The sequence below is a fragment of the Condylura cristata genome, unplaced genomic scaffold, assembly GCF_000260355.1.
Source record: "Condylura cristata isolate star-nosed mole 26May11 unplaced genomic scaffold, ConCri1.0 scaffold00004, whole genome shotgun sequence".
NCBI classification, from domain to species: Eukaryota; Metazoa; Chordata; class Mammalia; order Eulipotyphla; family Talpidae; genus Condylura; species Condylura cristata.
Genome location: NW_004567105.1, coordinates 5,936,057 through 5,951,666, shown reverse-complemented (window position 1 = coordinate 5,951,666; position 15,610 = coordinate 5,936,057). Strand labels below are relative to the sequence as shown.

Below are 15,610 nucleotides of genomic sequence, written 5' to 3'. Positions count from 1 at the left end.
GTGCGCAGCGCCCGACCCAGACAATCACCCAGGCAGCCTGCCCAGGCCCAGCAGGGCCACGGAGGAGGTAACAGCTCGAGACAGAAAATGTTCCAGGGCACCCCAATGTGAATGGGGTTGCCCGTCTGTGGGTCCTCACCAGTGCGCTTCCGAATCCATCGTATTATGGACACACTCAAAAAGGTTCCATAATGGATTTATTTATAAGGAGAAAGGTAAAGGAATAACCCAGGGAAAGAGGGAGAGAGACACAGGTTACCTAGGATGTCCCACCAGTTCTGCTGACTTGGACTCCACCGGCAGCTGGAAACCTATCGAGAGCCAAAATGATCAGCCGCGAACCACCAGGCCAGGAGACCCCCAGAGCCCACGTGTCCCGTTTTATCCCAACCTGGCTGCTCAGCTCCGCCCTCACGTCCCCGCGTGCTTCTCCTCGGTACTGATGGGATTTGGAGTTCCAGTGTCTGGAGTGGGGGCGGAGTCCATGACACCTGTACCTGTTACAAAAACTCTGCCCCGCGTCCCAGAGGACAGCGTACGAGGCCGGGAACCCGGGGAGAGAGTGGCCCCGAGAAGAAAGAGTCTTGAACAGTCTCAGCGTTTCCTCCAGTGTCTGATGGGGACAGTGACTGGCGGCCAGGTGGGTGTGGCTCCCGGCGCCGCTGCTGGGACACCTGACAGCACCCCCTCCCCCACCCGCACAGACCCCAGGACGCGGCTCGTGGAAGCCCCTCGGAACCAGCCCCAGCCCCAGGGAGGACGGGGAGAAGCCTCAGGAGCCAAGGCACCTGCTGGGGACACACAGAGGGTCCCCCCCGGCCCCCACCCCAGCAGTATGGTCTGACGGGGGCCTGTTGGGGCTGTGAGCCTTGGTGAGGTTGGCCGGGCCGTGGCCAGACACTCAGGCAGGGCCACTAGCCCCTGGTGCTGGGAGCCCTGGACATTAATGGGAGCAGGACTTGGAGCGGCCCCTGAGCCTTGGCTTATTCAAGGCCGGGGAGGGCAGGGCCCAGGACACACCCAGGGGCCAGCGCCTTTGCGGCAGCCCCCAGCCCCACCCCGGCTGTGCGCTGCAGCAGTCCTGACGCTCTGCCCACGTGCTCGGCGTCTGTATGCTTAGTTGTGTCTCCTGGCCGGGGTCGGTGGCTCCCGAGTCTGTCCCTGCTCTGTGGCCGGAGGTCAGTATTGCCACCGGCTGGCCCCCTAGCAGACTCCGCTGTGGTCGCTGCCCGGCCCCGTCACTTACGAGCAGGTGTTCCGGGCCTGTTGCTTAAATGGCCACCACCGGGACCTTCTCCCCTGAGTCTGTGGCCTCAGCCCCAGGTTCCTGGCGCCAGCAGCCCCATATCACCGAGGCCTGGGCTCTGCGCTGGTCCCCTCCTCTCCGAGCCGGGCACTGTCCCTGCCGCTGAGAGGGGCCTGAGGGTGCCTGCCCCCCCCGCTCCTGCCCCTCCTCTCCCCAGGGGTCACTGCCCGCCCAGCGGGGCCCCGGGTATGGGGCTACACCTGTTTTAGGGGCGAAAATCACCAGGCGGAGACAGATGTTGCAGGGTTTTTTATTAAAACCAGGTGAGTCACTCGGTTACCTGACAAGGCACAGGTGTGGCTGCCCCGCCCCGCCCGCCTCTGGCAGCAAAGGTACACCTGCCGTCTTCAGGGGCCCGGGCTGATCAGGTGGCATGGTGGGGGCTTAGCTTAAGGCTTGGATTAGGGTTGAGTGAGGGCAAAGATGGAGGTCAGAGGCTGGAAGGAACTGGTCAGATTGGGGTGGGAGGATTATGCATCAGGCATGACCCCAACGGCAGGCCAGTGGGCGAAGGGCCAGCCTCTGGGTTCTCGGGGAGACGCCCTCCGGGGGGCAGGTCCCTCGGGGCGAGTCCCCAGGGCACCCCTGCCCCTCACCCTCCCGCTCCCACCCACCCACCGCTCACAATCAAACCGACACTCAGAAGCACACGCTACTCAGCTACAGGACATTCGGGCCCGCCCTCCCGGCCGGGCGGGCAGAGGCGGGGTGGGGGACAGGGCTCAGCCCTGGAACCCCAGCTCCTTGTACTTGGCGGCCATGTCGTTCCGGAACAGCTCCAGGGCTTTCTTCATGGCCTCCTTGGTGTCGGCGCCGAAGTCCCCGGAATGCTTGCTCTGCAGCACCTGGATGATGGCCTCAGAGATGAACTGCAGGGGAGGGAGGACGGGCGCCGGTTGGACAAGCGGAGCCGGGCTGACCCAGGCTTGGCCTCTCCTATGCCAGGGCATTCACCGGGGCACCCTGGGTGGTCTCCATGGAGGAATCCTTGGCCCCCGTGATGCCCTGAGACAGGAACAGATGGGGAAACTGAGGCCTGTCTTGGGACGGCTGAGGAAAGGCTAAGCTGTATGCGCTGGCCACGAGGCAGGCGGCTGCTCACCCCCCGGCCTGATCGGCTCCTGCTCAGAGCAAGGATGCAGAGGCTGCCGGGCCAGAGCTCGGGGTACAGGACTCGGGGTGCAGCCCTTGGAGAGGTGGAAAGGGAGGGACCTGCTGGCCCTGACTTTACCTAGCAGATTGCAATCAGAGAGATGTGGAAAGAAACTTCTACGTGCATTTAACGACTTGGTTATGCTACTGCTTTAAATAGGATGGGGTGGGGAGACGGGGACTAAGAACTGCCCCTTTTCCATGGGACCGGCCTCCCGTTCACCCCGAACTTAACGTTTTCTATTGGCCCTACTGTTCACACCCACAACTTCATCACCCAGAAAACCAGGCCAGCAGGAGTCGCGGCAGCTCGGGGCCGGAGATCTCACAGACATAAATGCCCTGTGCTTTTTCAGCCGTTAATCAGGATTGATCCCATCACAGCCCCTGGCCTGCAGGCCTCATGGTGTTGTTTTAGAGTCCCAGGCAGGAAGTGGCCAGGCTGGGGTCACGCAGCAAGCGGCCAGCAGAGCTGGGGCTCACCCCCAGGGGACAGAGGCCTGTCAGAGCCAGACAGACGTAGTAACTGTACTGTCATCATGTTTTGCCATTTTCTCAGGAGCCTGAGGCGCCAGTGACAGAAAGCCCTGGGGAGAACAGGAAAAGAGGGAGCCCCCAAAAGAACACGCATCAATGCCCAGTGGGGACCTTTCAGCTAAGAAGCAGGACAGCCTGCGAGTGTCTACCTCTGGGCTCGATGGGATGGAGACCTCCACCTTTCTCTTTATGACTCAAAAAGCAAAGTGGGGTACGGGATGCCAAGGAGCAGCCTTAGGAGACCCAAGTTCCAGGCCCAGCTCTGCCCAGACCCCCCCCCCTGTGACCTCACCTGGACCCCAGGGACCTAGGACACCCCATCGGGAACCCCAGACTCAGCCTTCCCTGAATCTAAGGCAGCGCCATCGATAGCCAGTAAACTCTGGGGTGGGCAGCGGGCCACGGACCCTGGTGCCTCTGCCCGCTGCAGGCCCCGCCCGCACTCTGGGCCAGAAGGAGCAGCTCTCGGGGGAGGACGGACTGGGCTGTCTGAGCCATGGGCAGTGAGTGGAGCTTGTTGGGGTGGCGGGGCCTCTGCCAGCGGGGGGTGTCACTGGCTGCATGTTCCCCTAAGCCTCTCCCTTTATCCCTGGGGAAGGGCTGACCTCCTGCTGGACAGGTGAGCCCCGCACACTCCCAGGGGCGCAGGCCTGGAAGACAGCCGGGTTCCGCCCTGGAGGGGCTCCCGGCCCAGCCCACAGGTCACTGTCAGCACAGCACAGCCTGCGGGCTCAGGCCGGGCAGCCCAGGATAAAGGGCCTCGTGGGTGGGGAGGGCAGGCGGAGGGGGCAGGCTGCCCCCTGGGCCTGGGCCAGGAGGAGGACGCGGTTTGTGAGCTGGGCTGGGAGGTGAGAGGAGGCCCAGACCCCAGCGGCGGGGCCGGCTCCGTGTGTCTGGGGTCCTGAGTGGGGTGGGCAGGCAGAGGGTGGTTTGGGGGTGCAAGGAGGGGAGGCTCAAGAGGGAGCGTGGCTGGCGATGAGAGACATGGGACCCAGAGACTCAGAGCCGGGGCTCCAGAGAGCTGACGGTGCGTCCAGGCTCATGAGCAGTGTGACCTTGGGGAAGTGGCTTAACCTCTCTGAGCCGTGTCCAGGTCTCAGTGAGGGTGACAGGGGCCGGCTGGGGCAGACACAGCACCTTCTCCTCTGGTGGCTGCCCACTGGGTGACAGTGGGCTACAGCTCCCAGCTCCCCGGGCAGACACGTGAGTTCTTGTAACTAAACCCTGCCACCCCGGCCTGGGCCCCCCGCCTCCCCGACCCCCCAGGGCCCTGGCCCCCAGCCCCCGCCGCTCTGCCCCGCACCTCCAGGTACTTGACGGGGATCTTGTGCTTGTTGGCGTGGGACTGTGCCAGGGGCTGCAGCTCCGCCGCGTGCTGCCCCTTCTTCTTGAGGATGCCGCCCAGGGCGGTGAGCACGGTGGCGCCGTGCTTCTTCAGGTCCTCGGAGGCCTTCATCTCGCCCTCTGACTTCAGGCTCTTGAACTTGTCAAACTTCTCCAGGGTCTCAGGGTGGTTCTTGAAGAGCCTGTGGGCACAGACAGGCCTGGCGTCAGACGTGGACATGCCCAGCAGGCCTAGAGGCAGCGACGAGAGGTCACGCCCGGGCTGCCCAGCTGTGTGGCCTCAGGCAACTCACTTGACCTCTCTGTGCCTAGCGTCCTCACCCGGGGCATGGGAGTATCCAGGCTCACTAGGGGGGCGGGAGGACTGAGTGAAGGGTGAGCCGAGGGCTGCAGGACACCGACAGTCTGCCTGGCGCGAACTCCTGCTATTAGTTTTATCTCGGGCATCAAGGTCTCCATCCTCCACACGGCTGCTGAGAGCAGGCTGGAAGCCATCTCTGCTTTCATTGCACCCTGGCTCTCTGGGGTTTTCTCCGTTGTCTGGGGATGGAGGACAAACCAGCAGGGGGAGGCGGGGGCGAGAGAGCCGGGGACCCTGGCACCCACTGCTTCCCTCTGGGCCGTATCACCCCTGCCTGCAAGGGGACAGAGGCCCAGGACGCCCAGTCCCGGCCCCGTCTGGCGGGGCTGCGGTGCAGAGCACACTGAAATCAGGTCCGAGGGACTCAGTGGTGGCGTGTGTCGGCCAGCGCCCTTCTGTGTGGCTTCTTGCCGGGGATCATCCTCTGGCGGCTTAAACGCGTCCTGCCACGGAGACTCACTACCACCCACCAGAGCCATTCCCGCCTGGCAGCCCCCAGGCCCGCTTCCTGCACCTCTCGGGCGCCAGGAGGTACAGCTGGCGAGGGGCCGTGGGGGAGCAGAGACCAGGCGAGCCAGCCAGGCACCAGGGGCTGGCCAGAGAGCCCCAGCCCGTGACGCCGAGCGGCCACCTCCCGTGTCAGACCTCAGCCCTTCTCCCTGTGAAAGGTGGTGTTGGTTAGAGAGTTGCACCCGGGTGGCGAGGTGGCTCCCCCTTGTCTTTCTTGGGCAAGAGGGTGTCCAGAGGTGGGGGGCAGCTCAGGGCCACGTAGCTGTGGGCGGGAGAGCAGACCCGAGCTCGTGTGGGAGGGTCCCCCAGCTCGCGCTGCCTCCCTTGGGTTGCACCCTGAAATGTCTGCTGCAGTCACCTGTCTGCACTGGTTTTTCCTGCTCCTGGCTGATGGCTTCAGCTGCTGGCTGTGTGATTCCCAACCCTCGCCACAGACACGCCCTGACTCATACGCATGCACACGTGGGCACACACTCAAGCACGCACCACGCACCCCTCCTCTTCCCCAGGATGCCAGGGCTGTCCACAGCTGTGCTGGGCATCACCCCCTCACCCTGGGGCCCGGCCAAGCCTCGTGCGTCATTGACAGCTCATCTCTGGCACCTTCCACCTAAGGGACCCTGAGCTCCTGACTATTATTATCTGCTGACAATGATCCTTGAACTCCTGCCTGACAGACGTGAGACCTGTCACCCCCCGGGCAGAGGCCCGACATCGGATCACTGACCCAGGCCCAGAGCAGCCAGGCACCTCAGGCATTTGGGGGAGTCCCAGATGTCTGAGAGAAAGAATGAGAGCCTGAGAGGGAATGAAGGTGACTTCTGGCTCCAGATCTGTCTCCAACCTGCTGTGTGATATTGAATAAGTCACTGAACCTCTCTGAGTCTTGGCTCATGCTTCTGTGAACCAAAAGGGTTGACTCAGTGCATTTCCCAGCCTCCAAATTTCAAGGCTTGACCTTGGTCCTCAACTATGCCCTAACCGTCCCTGTACAGCAGGTCAGCCTCTAAACAGCTTTAAACAAGGCAGGAAAATCATGCCTGCCGGACCAGGCGGCCCCTCTTGGGGACAGCCACGGAAGCCCTGCCTGATTGACCCAACAGAGGTCCACAGCAACCCAGAAAATGAGCGCCTGGCCTCACAGGGTCCCAGAAACCCTCACTTGCTTTGGGCTTTCATCCTCTATCTGCCTGGCTCATCCCAGGTCTGCAGGAAGTCAGAGAGAAAGGGGGCCCACTCCTGCTAATGCCTGGGACCCAGCCAGACACCCCCACAGAACTCAAGCTTCTAGCCCTTCCCAGCCCTCTGCTCTAGAACAAAAGAAGCAGTGTGGGCTGGCTCTTCCTTGGGGAGAAGAATTGGGGTGCGGGAGGGGCCAGCAGCACAGCATGGGGTCTGGAGCAGGTGAGCTGGATCAGGCGGCCTGGACGTGAGTGCCAGCTGCGTGACTCTGGGCAAGTCACGTCACATGGCTGGTACATGTGGGGATCCTAACATCTACCTCACCGGGCTTGGTGAGGCTTACATGAGTCGGTGCCTGTGGGGGGCACGCACGCTCTTCTCCCACTTGCCCCGGGCCTGCTCGTCTCTGCTGTCACCGTCACCCTCGCTGTCACCACCAGTGACACCTGAGATTAAGGCTCCATCTGTAGAGCCAGTGCCGGGCTGCCTCACGGCCTCGATTCTCCCTGTAACATGAGATACTCTGGCCTCCAGCAGCGAGCTGCAAAGCTTTCATGGCCTCCAAATCCTTTGTTCAAGTGCAAAAATAAATAAAGCAGAAAAGTCTTGGCAAGAGAAGGAAAAGCAGGAGGCGGGAGCCCCTCGGCAGCCCCTGCCTCCCGACCCCCACTCCTGCTCCCACAGTCTCCCACTTGACCTTCTGGCTTTTGAGCCCTAACCCCATCCCTCAGGCTCCACCACGCTCAGCTGGACAGAATTTGCCTCTCATAATCAGAGGAGTGGGAGAAGGTCAGTTAGAGAAAGCCCAGATTCAACTTCCGAGGCCGACCAAGACGCCCGCTCCCGGCGGATTTGCAGCTCAGAGGACTAGTGTGTCCTCTCCCGGCCGCCCCTGCCCGTCCAGCCACCGAGAGGGCAGAGGTAGAAGGCGTGGTCTCTGTGTGCAGGCCACCGAGACGTGGCAGGACACCGCACTCTCTGGGCTTCCAGGAGCCTTCCCCCTCGTCCCTGGCGGCTGGCCCCTGGCGGGCCTCCTGGTCCACCTGAGAAGAGAGGAAATGTCTCCCCGGATGACACAATATCTCGACTCTCCTTTGAGACATCCAAGTCACTATCTCAGAGCTGGCGGCCCCCAGATGACCTTGACAGGCTCTGGCTCTGCAAGCTGGCTCCCCAGTTCCCTAAAAGCAGGGGTGGACCATGAGCGCAGAGAATGCCAGGGCATGAGCTCCCGAGACCAGGCCAGACCGGAGGTAGGGAAATGGGGTCCGGGGAGGAGGCATTGGCTCAGCCAAGTCACACAGCAACCTGGGGCCAAGGAGTTGGTGGCAGTTTGCATGAGCTCTTTGCCCACTCAAACAGGACTTGTTGCAGCCCTGGCAGGAACTGAAAGTCGCATCCCCAAGATGCCAGCTAGGCAGCGGAGAGCTTGACAATCCGCATGCTAGTCCGGCATCGGCCACCGGGGCGCAGCAACTGGCCAGTTGCCCCAGACATGGGTGAAGCCTGAGGGAGACAGAAAGGGCAGCTAGCTAGCTGGGAGAGGAAGCCCTTTCTGGCTCAGAAGGAAGGAGAAATTCATCTGTCAGTGAAAGGACCAAGGACAAGCACGCACTCCTGGCTACACCGGCCCCTTCCTCCTGGGCGCTGAGAGACTGATTGACACCCCGTGGGGCTTTTGACTGGGCTGGCCTAGAGCAAGAGAGAAGGGGCCCAGGGAAGGGGTGAGCCCACCGCCCCCTGGGGTGGACAGCAATGGGAGGAAGAGCAGCTATTTGAAGATCCTATGCCATTCTCTGTTTACACGGCTCAGACTTTTGTTTTCTTTGATTTATTCCAGAACTCTGTATAGAAGGCAAGGCCATTCTGAGCAATCAAAGTCAAAAACATATTCAACATCACAGGTTACACCAGGGGGCCTCCGCTTCTCTTTTCTAATGACCGTAATTTAAAGGTCCCTGTCTGGATGAGCTGCGTCTAGAACAGTTACTAACAACTTCTAGAGCTCATGGATGCTCTATGATGTAGACATCAGGAGTTTCTCCACTGTATCAGTGAGGAAATCAAGGCTCAGAGAGGTTGTGTACCTTCCCTAAGGTCACGCAGCTCCTCAGTGGCAAAACGAGGTCTAAAGCGACCAGTTCCACCGTGAAGGCCATGTCTCAGCCTTGACACTTTATAGGTTTTTACACACTTGGGACTCTGGGAGCATCCTTTCCCCCTCTGGGCTTTTAAGATTGGGACCAGGGGTGGGATATAGCTCAGGGCTCTTGCTAACTCTGTCTACATGCGAAGATTCCTCTCTGTATCGAGGGTCGATTACTCAGCTCCCCCAGTTGCTGGCATAGGCCAAAGGTGGATCTCCCCCTTTCCTGACTCCAGTCTCTGACATCTAAAAGCAAAAGCTTTCACAAATGGACCTTTTAAGGAACTCAACTAACACAGCCAACTGGTCAACCCTGGCAGCAAACATTCTACCATGCAGGTGAATCCCCTTCATCTTTGGGAAGCAGGTGTTAGAATAATGGGATCCCCTCCTTTTACCTGATGAGGACCTCCTGTCCATGGCCCGGGATGTCAGCTTCCACCTTCCCCCAGATGTTCAGCACCAACTGCCATTCCCCATCGCTGAGCCCCATGGCGAAGTCTGAAGAAGACAAAGAGAGCGAGTGTGGACCGACTGGGTATCCCGGCTCTGACAGCTGGGGTGTGAGGCTGCCTGGTCTTGCAGGAGCTTTATACCCTCCGGATCCTTGACTCTCGGTCACCTGACTGCTTGTTCAGTCTCTCCCTTGCCCGCACCCCCCCTTTCATGCAGGGGTCTAATCTTTTCCTTTCTCTAGCCCTCACATGGAAGCTATTTTGGGGCAGGTGCCATTGTGGGGAGGTAGGACAACTCAGGCCACAGGGTGGGGGTGGTTGTGTGTGTGGCAAGAGTCGGGAGGAGGTTGGGCCACTGTCTGGACTGTCAGAAGCTAACAGAAAGGGCACCACCCAGGCCAGCCCCAGCAGCCTGAAACCCAACTCTCTGTGCTGTCAGTCATCCCAAGAGGGCTGTCATCTTTCTGAGTCTGGGTTGCAGGCGACCTCCTGGGGGGTCTCCCGGGCCTCGCCCCAGCTGTCTACAAGCTAAGGTTCCTCTTGGTGGACTCGGGCCCCTGGTCAACCACTTTCTGCCCAGGTTGCCAGAAGGCCCCTCACTCAGCCAGAAGTGTCGGGAAGGAGCTGCATGGGTTTCTGCTTCGAGCCGGACCAACCCAGGAAAATCTGAATGTTCCCGCTCTACCAAGAAGACTCCTGCCTGTGGAGTGTGCTCTGAACCAAGAATTGCTTCCTCCTTCCATGTGTTTGCACATAGGCCTGTTGTATTGTTTACCCCGTCAGATTATATTTCTTTGTTTCCAAGCCGACTCCTCCATTACTCTAATGGCCAATACTCAGAGACTCCGCTGGGCGCCAAGCCCATTCCCAAGCACTTATACCCAGTGACTAGCTTAATCACCTAATGGCCTTACGTGCCAGACATGGACATGACCCCATGGGGGGGGGAGTGAGGAAATCTTGCCACACACACAAACAGTCAATGGATGGAGACTTGGGACTTGAACCCAGGAAATCAGGCCCCTGAGTCCATGCTCCGAGCATCTTGCTTTGATTTTCACATGGGCAGGGACTTTGTATTATTCATCTGTGTATCTTTCGGACCTCACATGGTGCATGGCCTCAAGTCTGAACTGAATGTTTGTTGAGTAAAAAGATGGATCGCTTTGCAAGGAAGGAATTAGAGGGTTAGTGGCCATATTTTACAGTAACCCATTGTCCATCCATCCCCACACATCCATCCATCTTTCCTTCCTCACACCCATCCATCTTTCCATCCCTCCACCCATCCGTCACCCATGCACCCAAGCTTCCAGCATGTTCTCTCTCCCACCTGCTGCCAATCATTGCTGATTCCACTGGCCCCAGTAACTAGCCCGAGACAACAGCTGACAGTGCTGTCTACCAGCTGCACCAATCATATCCCCTTTTAAAAATGTAATCAGTTTGACAGAAATTAGTCAGGTGATAGGAAATGTAGTCACAGGGGCTCGGTTTCATGGCTATTCCTGGGTAAGAACCTCAAGCTAAAGCCTCCCAATGCAACCCTGAGTCTAGAACACTCTCTACCCTTGCAAGGGTTACCACGAGCCACCACTATGATCTCCTTCGCGCCTTTACAGGGAGTCCTATTTATTCAGACAGCTGATTCCTAGTGGCCAAAGGGTCGGAGACACAGGGGCCGCCTGCCAGGTGCCCTTCCTAACGTCATGTTCCAGATGTCACCCTTGAGGGGTAGAGCTCAGGGGGAGAGCATCTGATGGCAGCAGTCACCCAGAGGTGGCATCACCCAGATGCCAGGCCAAGGAGCTTCCAGAGCCAGGCGGCTGTCAGCTGAGAGGTGCACTAGCAAAATGAATAGAAAATGTGTCACAGGTGGGACTACATCAAAATACAGATTTTGCACAGCAAAAGAAACTCTCATTAAGATGCAAAGAGATGGGGCCCTTCCTGGTGGCGCAACAGGTTAAAGCACTGCTCTATGAAGCTGTCTGCAGCCACTGCAGCACGAGTTCGATCCCCAGCCAGGGAGCTGACACACATGGCTCAGCAGACCTCTCTTCTCTCTCCTGCTTCTCCCCTCAGCAGTGTATTTCAGTCAATCTGCTTGTTCTGCCCCCTACTCTGTCTCTGGTGCGTCCTCTCACACCCCCAGTCTATACCCCAGTTCTTGTATGCATAAATAAATAAATCTAAAAAAAAAAAAGGTACAAAGACATGGTACCGAATGGAATGAAGACTGGCACGTCATACATCCCATGAGGGCTGGCAGCCAAGGGTTGTAGAGAACTCATCCAACTCAACAACAATAAAAATAATCAAAACATGGGCGAGAGATCTGAAGAGACACTCCTCCAAGGAAGACATACAGATGGCCAGCAGGCGCATGCAAAAACATCCGGCACCCCTTATCAGGGAAATGCCAATCAAAGCCACAGTTGTACACCTGACGCCTGTGAGGGTGGCACAGATCAAGAGGACCCAACAACAAGGGCTGGCGAGGATGTGGAGAAAAAGGCGCCACCCCCGTGCTTGGGAAGATGGAGCTGGGCCAGCCGCTGTGGACAACTATGGCGGTTTCTCAAGAGACCAAAACTGGATCTCCCATTCCATCCAGCTAGCCCTCACCTAGGTATCGACCCGAGACTGTAAAACGCCAATCGAGGAGATGCGTGCGGGCCTACATCCCTGCAGCACTGTGGAAAACAGCCAGGTATGGAACAAGTGGAGGGCCCAGAGGTGGTCTGTGTCTGTACTCAGCTACAGAAAGATGAAGTCTTGCCATTCGCCACATCACGGATGGAACTAGAAGGATTGTGAGTGGAACAAGTCCGGAGGAAGACAGATTCTAGATGGTTACAGGCATGTGTGCAGAATAGGAAGAATGGAGCAGGGGACAGATAACGAAGCCGGGACAGCCCAGAGCGGGGGCGGCAGGGGCCCGGCCAGGAGAGGAGGGTCTCGGCGTGTCGGCGGGGGGCTGGGGGACGCCGGTTGACCAGAGGTAAACCGCACCCTTAAGACATGGCAGTCGGGCCCTCCCTGGGGGCGCAAGGGGTGAAGTCGCAGCACTGTGAAGCTGTCGGCAGCCACTGCAGCACGAGTTTGACCCCCTCCAGGGAGGGACCCACAGGGCGCAGCAGGCCTCTCCTGCCTCCCCGCTGCTCCCTCAGCAGCATGATTCAGTAGATCGGCCTGTTCTGCGCCCCACTCTGTCTCTGGTAAATCCTCTTACCCCCTAACCTACACCCTAATTCTTATATGCATAAATTAATAAATCTTTTTTGAAAAAATTCAACAACATAGACACAGCAGTGCCGCCTCACTCTACAGTGTCCTGGGGGGGTTTTCAGCGGCCGCCTGTCCATTCATCCTCCATTTGCCCACTTCTTCGCTCATTCATTCTTTTGTTCACTGCCTGCCACGGAGGTCGGTTTGCGCCAACGTCCCAGTCAGAAGAGGCCGCTCCGGGAGGGTGTGCTCAGAGCTCAGGCCTCGGCAGCTGCGGCCGCCGTCTCTGGTGACCGCTGAGGACAAGGCTGGTGGACAGCTGCCTGTGCCGCCCCACGCTGGGCCGGCCACCGGGGCACCTGGCTGGCACCCAGAAAGAGCCTCACGGGCTCTGACTGAAATCCTTAGCCCTGGGCAATGCCATTTTCCATCCCTTGCTGGCCTGCACCTGCCCAGGAAAGCTGACCGCTCTGGGGGCGCCAGGGAAAGGCTGAAGGCAGCAAAGACGGGGGGAGACCCAGCCCGGGCCAGCCCCCGAGACCACAGCAATTCTGCAGCCTCTGGCCCCGCGGTTTGAGAACGGCCTCTGTCTTTAAAATCTCATCGACTCCTGTCTGATGCGAAAGCGTTTAACACAAAGCTGTGGCCCCTTGGCGGGCGCCCCGTCAGCTGGCATGCTCCCCGAAACTGTGGCTTTGAAGCTGATGAGGCTTTTAAGTTTTACCATTTAAGCTAATAGGCAAGAACCCACATCTGTTTGTACTTAAATCTCTACAACAGAGCAGCTCACCTAGCCGTTACTATGGCTACCTGGAGTCGCCAGCTTTGTTTGGGGGCTATAATTATCCCCGAGACAGCCTTCAAGTGGCCAGGGCAGAGTTGCGGGGGGTGCAGCACAGGACAGAGGGCTGCTTCGTGTGCAAAACTGCAGCCTCCTCTCAGCCTCCCCTGCTTACTCTCTCTCGCACACACAGTCATGCAGGTGTGTGCACACGCTTACAGGCACACCACACACACACACACACACACACGTGTCTGTGTCCAAGGAATTTCACACCCATTGGGGCAAAGCAGGCTGCCGCCAAGTCATATCTGCCTGCTCCTCCTGTCCCCTTCACGTCACAGAATCCTTTGAACGTGAAAGCCTGAGACTTGTAGCATCACCCTCAAATCTTCCATATCTGGAAACTTGAGGCCCCAGGATTGAAATTCTAGAGCGCCAATGTCTTCAGTGCCCACCACTCCAGAAAGCTGGGTTCTAGGTTCCAGAATCAGAGAGAGCTGCAGACAAAGAAAGCAATCTAGTCTAGCAGTCTCGGGTCGCAGAGTCTGGAAACGAAGGGACTCAGTGGACGCTGGTGGGCGCTGTAGGTGCCCGCCGGGTGCAGGCCTCTCCCCACGGCTCGTCCCCTGGCGTCTGCTCCAGTACGCCAAGTCCCTGAGCTCCCTCCCCGAAGGCTGGAAGCGCCTCCATGCTGGGACCAGAACACACCCCTGTCCTGCCACCGCATGTGCTGGGCCCGGGGCCCCCTGGGAGCTGGGGGCCAGCAAGTGTCTCCCACAGGCGAGTCTCAGACCCACCTAAGTTTCTCGGTCCACACCCAGCGTTGCAGGACTTTCACTGAACACTGCCCCTAGCAAGGACCTCGAGTCTCTGACCCAGAGGCCCAGTCCTGCCGCAAGTCCCCGCCGACGATCACCTCTCTGGACTCCACACACAAAGCGCCTGGCGGGGGGCTCCGGCAGCACCCCCCGCCCAGGCTGAGCCCCCGCCGGCTGCTGCCCAGGCTGGCCAGGAGATCTGTCACCTCCAGGCAGCCAGCAGCTCCCTCCAGCACTGGACGGTGACAGTGGAAGACCCCCGGGGTCCCAAGCCGGCAAGAAGGAGACAGTTCGGCTCTTCAAAGTCAAGGTCCCCTCGACCTTGACCCCCCCTTCCTGCTCCTCTGAGAGCCACCCCTTTGGAGGCCAGCCTGCCAGCGCCTCCCTCTGCCCCGCTTGGCTCACTCTTTCCTGGCAGAGTCCACCCCCGGGACCCGCGCCAGGCAGACTCCGGCAGAGCTGGGGCTGGCGCTGGCCGGACCAGCCGATCGCTCCCGGGCGGTGGCCCCCAGCCTGGGCCAGACCCCGGCCGGCCCCCTCCCCGGAGCCCCCTAGCAGCGCCGTACTGACCACAGCTCCCCTTCTCCCCAGCTGTCCTCCAGGAACCTCAGCCAAGCAAGCAGTGGGGTGGGGGCAGGGAGAGGTGTCTTATAGCAGCTGGGGAGAGGCACAAGGAACTAAAAATACAGTTTACAGGGCAAAGCTCCTCCTCCCCCTGGAGGCCAGGGGGGCTTATTGGAGGAGGACTGGCAGGACACAGGGATCCTGATGTCCCACTGGCAGGTGCGGCCTGCACAGGCCAGCTTCCTCCCTGACCCTCACCCAGCCCCACCCCTGAAGCCCCTGCCTCCCCTTCCGCCCTTCCTGGCCGTTCTGGCAGAGACAGCGGCCCCTCGGGGTCTGCCCCCTACCGCACCTCTTTCCCCTCGGGGCTATCTCATCGCTCTCTGTTTTGGGGTGCAGCTCCCCACTTTGACCTCCTCAAAGCAGAAGTGAAAAAGCTATTCACTCAAAAGCAGGAATATACAGCATTTCAGGGTGACAGCTCCCCCCAGAAGCCCTTTGCCTTAGACACTTTTAAGTGAAAGCTCTACTTGACACACGAGAATCCGGAGGCGCAGAAAGGTTAAGGAACTTGCCCAAGGTCACACAGCCAGGGAATGTCAGGCACGAATTTGGAACCTGGGCAGTCTGGCCTAACTGTGGAGCCACATCCCCTTCCCCTCCCACATCTTCCTGACGGCACTTTGCGAGGAACCAGGTTAACCGTTCTTTGAATGTGTGTTTTATTGAACAGAGTCCTCCAGGGTCTTGACTCTGTGGAAGTAAAAAGAGGGGGTGGCCCTTCAGGGAGGCTGAGTGGGGGCCCTGCTGCCATCTAGTGGCAGCCAGGAGAAGCGCCGCCGTCGGTGGCTGGGTCCCTTGCGCACCCTCTCACCCTCCCGCAAGGTCTGTTTCTGTCTCTATATTCCTCGCAAGGGATGGTTTGCCAAACTTAAAAAATGAGTAATCCATGGTCTTTGCTCCTGAGGGACTCAAAGTCAAACACAATAGAGATTTGAGCAAAGGATGGGAGAGCAGGAAAGCCCCCGAGGTCTATCCTGAGAAAACCCGTTGGCAGAGATAATCTGGGTGGATTTTGAAGTATGAGGGAACAGCCTGAAGCATCTCCTAACATCCTGTCCATCTCCGAAGGACACACTGTGAGGGAAAAAAACCAAGGGCTGCAGGGGACAGTGTGGGTTGGGGTGCTGGGGGAGGGGGGACCTCCGGAGAGGTCCAGG

At 59.2% G+C, this 15,610-nt stretch overlaps 1 protein-coding gene across 3 annotated transcripts; it reads right to left on the bottom strand.

The window, feature by feature from the left end:
- Positions 1–1,548: 1,548 nt before the first annotated feature.
- Positions 1,549–14,505, bottom strand: MB (myoglobin). Of its 3 annotated transcripts, none has more exons than XM_012734808.1 (4): positions 14,397–14,505; positions 8,937–9,039; positions 4,299–4,521; positions 1,549–2,175 (listed from the first exon to the last, which is right to left on the bottom strand). In XM_012734808.1, exons 2-4 carry the CDS (start codon positions 9,029–9,031, stop codon positions 2,029–2,031), a joined length of 465 nt encoding a protein of 154 aa, XP_012590262.1. In that variant the 5' UTR covers positions 9,032–9,039; positions 14,397–14,505; the 3' UTR covers positions 1,549–2,028. The 3 variants fall into 3 exon arrangements, with proteins under 3 accessions (XP_012590262.1, XP_012590269.1, NP_001274714.1); XM_012734815.1 differs by lacking the exon at positions 14,397–14,505 and adding an exon at positions 9,594–9,613; NM_001287785.1 differs by lacking the exon at positions 14,397–14,505 and having other exon boundaries at positions 2,029–2,175; positions 8,937–9,031.
- Positions 14,506–15,610: the final 1,105 nt, after the last annotated feature.